Below are 6574 nucleotides of genomic sequence, written 5' to 3' on the forward strand. Positions count from 1 at the left end.
GGCCAGAGCCTGGCGCGGCACCCGCGGGTTCGTGTCCCGCGTGGCTCTGCGGGCTCTGCTCTGTGCCACCAGAGGGTGCTGGCACCGCGCACACGCGGGGAACCGGCACAGGCCGCGGGCTGATGGGAGAAGCGGCCCCGGGAACGGTGAGCAGCTAAAGCACCTTTCAGCTGCTATTGCTGCAGGGAGCGAGAATTTTCACAGGGGCAGCATTATGGGCAAATTAAAGGCCAGAATATGAAACTTCAGGCATCCACCACAGCCATTTAAGAAAGTCTAAACAGTAGTGTATAAGATGCTTTCATTCATAATGCTTTGTACTACTTGTGTGCAAAAAACACAGCTGAAATAAGACTAAGGGTCTTTAATAAAGCATTGTGAAATCTGTTATTCTAATATTTTTTTCTCTATATATAAAACAGATGAAAAATTCAAACCCCTGAAGCGATTGGAAAGGAATCTCATGCTTTCACAAGGGGCAAAAAGAGCTGAAAACTCACCCCATGAGTCCATGGATGAAGATATACAAGGTAACAGGATTTATTTTCTTTTTTCCTAACACACAATTTAGTCTGATTGCACATTCATGAGAGATTCACATCGGAGACTTGCAGAAATTCAGTAACAATTTTGCATAACTCTGAAAAAAAGTAAGAGAATATTCAAAAGGGAGAACACAGAAGATAATCAGTACCTCCAGATTCAGCAGCAGCAAAACAGTGGCTGCCTCTGCTCTTGTGACAGTTGGAGGTTTCAGAAATGTACAATCCTGCTGCAGGATTTCTTGCCAAATATAAGATCTGAACTTCTATGATCTTCAGTGTATTTACGGACTAGACCACGGGTGTCAAAGTCATTTTCACCGGGGGCCACGTCGGCTTCGCTGTTGCCTTCAAAGGGGCGAATGTCATTTTAGGACTGGATAAATATAACTACTCCTACATTTACAGCCTGTGCTGTAGCAGGAAGCAAAGAGTATTCCATGTACAGTAGTAGCTGGCAATGCTACAGTACCTCTCTGTTATTTCTTATCAGCAAACATCACAGTGTATCAAAAGTCACTTTGGCTGCCACTAGACCATTTTGATTTATGAAAAATGAGAGAGACTAAGAAGTGACAGGCAACATGGGAGTGATAATGCTGATATTGGCTTATTGTGTTATGGAAGGTCACTAGCTGATTAAGATCGAATGAGTTGCATTTAGAAATAATATTTTCAAACTAATTGGCAGTGCTGACGATGTATATGTTTAAAATAAGAACTTTCTAATTACACCCCTTTATACACCATTATTATATTATGAGCAAACAACTACAGTGCTGTTGTTTCTGATACTGCTGGTGCATTTTTATTTAATATTAAGAAGAATTGCTTTCTCTCTCCAGACAGTGATAAGGAAGATTTAGGAAAACAGAAGACTGAAGGCAAATTACTTGGAGGTACGACAAAGTGACAATAGTGTTGATTTTTACTAGAGATAAATATAAACTGACTTCCGAACAAAGGTATATTAACAGGTATAGACATAGCAAAAGGACCAGTCAGAATTTGGTGGTAGGGCATTTCCCACAAGATGAAGCTCAAGTAATACTGACACTCAGCCATGCCCTGTGGTTTGAGTCGGACCAGAACAGCAAAATCTGCTGTGGTGGGAGAAGTCCTGCTGCCTGGGTCTGCACAATCGCCATTGAAATGCAGCGAAAGAGTTTTGAAAATATCTAGCACAGCCACTAACAGGGTCTGCAGTCAGCCCTCAGTGCTGATCATCAGCAAGGACCTTGGGTCTCATTCCTGAGGCTTTTCCTTTCCTTCCAAAGGAAAGATGGAAAACAAGCACAATGCAGATAATGTGTCAACCCACAGAAATAGCTATCACCTTGCGGCATAGAACCATGGATGTAAAAAAGTCAAGGCTTTAGTAATTTAATTCATGTCTTAGGTTGATCTTAGCCTGGATGTAAGAGCAGATAATTTAAACTGACATTAGGTGATCTAATTCTACCCAATCCCAGCTATTGTGAGAGACGGAATATGGAGAGTTGTTAATCCATTCATGTTTCCCACTTTCAAACTGTATAACTCACAACAGAGCTGCCCTCTCTGGGAGTCAGTCGGTACCTACCTTGTCGCTTTTACACAACCACAATTTCAACAGAGCTGCACAGGCTAGGACTGGCAGCAAGATATGGATACTTATTATGGATATTAATCTACATTATCTTTGTGTCATATTTTAGGGAAACCAGCAGAGGTTGCTCCCTACAGACATTCAGGTAAGAGTTCCCAGATAACCTCATCCTGCTGGCAGACAGTAGCTGCAGTTTCTTCTTTCTGATACGCTTATGTATTAAAAAATAACCCTCTTGCTGTAAATCTGTAGTTTTGTTGTTTATTTATCATCTGTTCTTAGGCCCTCTTAACTTCTTTCATTTCCTGGCACTTTCAAGTGCTCTTGTGTCTATACTGAGTCACCAAATAGTGACTACTCGCTGTGCTTGCAAGTGTGCAATGGTGGGAAACAACATATTTGTAGTTTTACCATCAGAAATAGTAAAACTAAGTTGCTTTTCAGAGATTACCAGAAGAGAAGATTCAACTGTGGATGGTAAGTACAAACAAGCAAGCAGAAGCTTTTCTTGTGGATGCTGTCTTTCAGGTCTGAGTTTTGCTTAGCGATGCTATACCAGCTCCTTGATTCTGAGATATTTTGTAATACAAAAGCAGAAGTTTGAGAACAGTTATTAAAATGCACTGTAATGCTTTATTAGAAGGACTACTGTGCAAGTTGTTCCATGATGCAAAGTTACAGTGGGACTCCTGCATTTAGGAGGCAGAATAATACAGAACAGACATTGAATTGATGTTCTGATAAATTCTGCATCTATAGATCATTCATACCACTGCACAGAGGAACATTTGTGAGTCAGAATTGTGCAGTGCTACATTAACATTAATAGTCCAGTAACAGAGCTTGTCCCCAAAACAGAACTTGATCAATCCAGAATGCTCAAAGAATCAAAAATTAAAAAATGTGACTCCAGTATCTGGTGACCCAGAACAGAATTTCTTGGCAAAGCTCAGTTGCTTCATGGTTCAAAAGCACAATAGCAAAAGTCTGCAGCTCATCTGGAGTATACTTCCAGCACTCTCCTTTACATCCTTAGAGAAAATTAAATTCCCTGCCAGGCAGCGGTTGCCTGGCTGCACAGCCCAGTGTAAGTGAAATCAGCATCTAAAACTTGTGATGAATCAACTCCCAAAGGTAAACTGCAGCAGGCTGCCTAAGGGTCTCCTCAAGCGATCAACAGAGGGAAAAACCTTCTGCCTTGAACACGCCATTGGAAATCTGGTAAAATATTCAGCTCTTTCTGACTTTAGACAATACAATCAGAGAAATAACATAATTTGGCAGCTCTTCTCACAACCAGTGTAGAGCAAAATGCTATTTAAACCTCTAAAAAGACTCAGCTTGTTCTTATGCTGTTCTGTGTATTAGTATAGCTAGTTATAGGAGACTAATTATCAGCTACAGTTCTTAATTTCGGGGGTGCAGAAATACTTCAACATCAGCCTTAAGCAGACTAACGGTACTCACACGCTTCGTGTTGGTTAGATGGTCCTATTACTGTAGCTGTGATTGTGCTTTACTCCCCCACTGTAATTCTGACACTATTGGTTGTCCCAGACTAGACAGAAAAGACACAGACTGCTTTGAAACAATTATGTATTGTTAATGCAACCATCTGATTATGTTTTTTTTTTTTTTTTAAAAATCCAAAACTTGTTATTTCTGGGGTGATTTTAAAATTGCTACTTTTATCTTTCTAAAAGGCGTGCAGATCTTTCCTTTGAACGGACCGTTTTACACATATTCTGCTCTGAGAATCTATTTCAGATACAAAAAGGGAAATCAACTTTAAACTCCTTAATTTCAGAATTCCATGCCAATAAGTCATTTCTTTTTTTGTAGCACATGAGAATGAGAACACTCGCCTCCGTCAGTGGACGGTGCGGTGGATGGGCATACGGAAAGATGGTAATTCTTCCTTTTTTTTTTTTGTGTTTAAATTCAACTGATGTCAGCCCTGTTGAATCTTAGTTCACAAGTAAGATTTCTTGTTTAAGCCTCCCCCCGCCTTGCTTTTTTGACATGAGTACTTTGTTGAACTGCATCAAGGTTTCTAGATTAAAGGTCCTCATAACAACCTGTGTACATGTATGTTTTGCAGTTGAGTCTAGTATATAAGACATCTCATGTGGAAATAGACTTCATTTGCTGGGTGACACACTGTACTGTAAGGTGTATTTGTAAGGGCCATGCCTACAGTTGTGACCTGATTTTTCCTCTCTATTTCAGATGAATTCTTTCATTTTGTCATTCTTTGCTTTGCAATTGGAGCTTTACTAATTTGCTACTACTACTACAAAGGTAAGGCAAGACTACAACAGAAGGATAAATTGTTGTACACTGGACAAATGAAAAAAGCCAAACATTTACTTTTTTGCCTTAGATTGGACTATTTCTCTTGGAACTGGTTTAATCACCTTTGCTTCCCTGGAAACAACTGGTATATACTTTGGTCTGGGTAAGTGCATCTACAGCAGTCAGCTCTGTATCCACACTGAGGCTGCAAGGTCACACGGTCATTAAACTACGCACGTCTATGAAACTGCTAGTGCTGAGATTCCATAAATCATCACGTAACGATCCCGTAACACCTCATTCACATTTACGTAGCGTGGCAGGAGACAAACGCCTGAGTGACACTGAAGGGAAAGGTTGACTCATTTTTCATTCTCAGTGATCACAAGACCCTGAGTCACCTCTTTCTGCAGCAATGGCTGAATGCTCAGTTGCCATGACAGCATATAATTTTAGCAGCAAGGCATCTTCCCAGACACACTCTACAAGGTGCTGCGCACTCAGGCTGCCATTCATCCCCCTGGGACTGAGGAGGGTGGACACCCTGCGGAAGAGCAGCTACTGAAAATGATATTAAAACATGGGCATTCTTGGCAATCCCTAGGGGTGGCATAGGAAAGATGGAACTAGCAGCAAGTTAAGGCTTCCCAACTCAAAACCGAAGTCTCCTTTGTAATCTTGTGTTCACTAATATTGCAATAATATTTGCTTTCTGACGTTTTTCTATTTTTTATGTTTTATGTTGCTGTGTGTCTCATCTTGACTAAATATGTTTGTTTTCACAATTAGTGTATCGAATTCGGAGCGTACTTGACAGTTTTGTTCCTCTGATTGACAAATTCAGGCCAACAGGTAATAGTGATGATCTTACTGACTGCATGCTTATTCCCTAGACCTTCCTGGGTAATTCGTTTTGGGCAAGTTTTAAGACTAACTTCTCTAAATTACAATTTCCTGTCTTCTTTTCTTAATTAAAAAAAAAAAAATCACTGCAGTTCATTACAGCTGCTTCGGTATGAAAATTAATTATTCTTGACTCTTTCCATGTAGCAGAGCATTTTCACATTTTTAATACTCTGCCCTGTATGAAGTATTAACTATTTCCTCACAATGTCTGAATAAGAATTCTGTAGCTCAATTGAAAATCAGGGAGTGGGGGTAGGTTTCTCATCAAGTCTTCAGCCTCCAGTCTCATCTTTATCTGTGTTCATGAACACAAAATATGAAGAATGCTGAAAAGCTGTGTAGATACCTGACAACTTGAAACAGTCCTGACAAGTCTCCCTTTTCTTCATCATGCAGGTATGAGGAAAGCTGCCTAGGAGGAGTATTTCAGGAGAGCTCCACAAAATCCTGCTGCCTGAATTTCTGGTATTAAAAGAACTGCTTCATGAGGCAAAGATAAAAACGTAATAGCTGATGTGAAATATTAAACCACAGAAAGACATCATTCCCTCAAAAACAAGGCTGAAACTGCATTACAGCATCCTATTCTTTCTTCTGAAGTGTTGTATGGCTCACCAGAGCTCCTAAGACAATCTAGTTATGGGTTTATATTTAATTCCATTAAATATAAACACATTGTCCTTCCCTCACCCATGCAACTGCGTTAGTCTGCCTATGCTGTGCCAAAATCAACAAAATGACCAATATTATCCTCAGCTGCTTCAGGATTAGGCTCTAGATGCTTCAGTAGGAATCTTGGCAGCCACCGAGCCGCCTCCTCGTCACCCCTTGTGATGCTGCGCACCAGCAAACACCAGCTGCTTGCTTACACAGTTGAGCCCCAACAGTGCAATAGCACTGGAGCAGATTAATTTATTGTGGCAGAACTCAATGCAGTGGGTGTATAATGATTTCACCCAGTGAAGGCTGGGTGAGATTTTACACACAATGACATAATGGTGCAGTAATGAGACTATTAACAGCAGCAAATTTCATCTCTTCTGAGAGGAAAAATAAAGTGCTTGATTTGACTCAACCCCTAATGTTTTTCTTTTTTGAGTAAAATAAAGTGCAACTTAGACATTCCTTTCATTTCATAAGGACATGTTACACATTATATATGTAGGGCAAATGCAATCATAAGCAGACTGCAAAAAAAAAAAGGTACACCTTTACATTTTTACTAAAATTTAACATCTTCATA

The 6574-nt window shown here is 40.1% G+C and overlaps 1 protein-coding gene across 1 annotated transcript; it reads left to right on the forward strand.

Moving 5' to 3' along the window:
- The first annotated feature begins 344 nt into the window (after nt 1–344).
- Nucleotides 345–6350, forward strand: TMEM40 (transmembrane protein 40). Its single transcript, XM_071813150.1, has 9 exons — nt 345–530; nt 1388–1441; nt 2240–2275; nt 2575–2607; nt 3973–4038; nt 4360–4431; nt 4514–4588; nt 5215–5277; nt 5728–6350. Exons 1-9 carry the CDS (start codon nt 464–466, stop codon nt 5745–5747), a joined length of 486 nt encoding a protein of 161 aa, XP_071669251.1. The 5' UTR covers nt 345–463; the 3' UTR covers nt 5748–6350.
- The last annotated feature ends 224 nt before the right edge of the window (nt 6351–6574 follow it).

This window comes from Patagioenas fasciata, chromosome 10 (assembly GCF_037038585.1).
Source record: "Patagioenas fasciata isolate bPatFas1 chromosome 10, bPatFas1.hap1, whole genome shotgun sequence".
In the NCBI taxonomy this organism is placed as follows: domain Eukaryota; kingdom Metazoa; phylum Chordata; class Aves; order Columbiformes; family Columbidae; genus Patagioenas; species Patagioenas fasciata.

Coding starts and splice junctions, on each gene's coding strand:
- TMEM40 (XM_071813150.1), top strand. CDS start 464: ATGCTTTCACAAGGGGCAAAAAGAGCTGAAAACTCACCCCATGAGTCC. Junction 2,276..2,574: donor TGCTCCCTACAGACATTCAG/GTAAGAGTTCCC, acceptor GTTGCTTTTCAG/AGATTACCAGAAGAGAAGAT. Junction 4,432..4,513: donor TTGCTACTACTACTACAAAG/GTAAGGCAAGAC, acceptor TTTTTGCCTTAG/ATTGGACTATTTCTCTTGGA.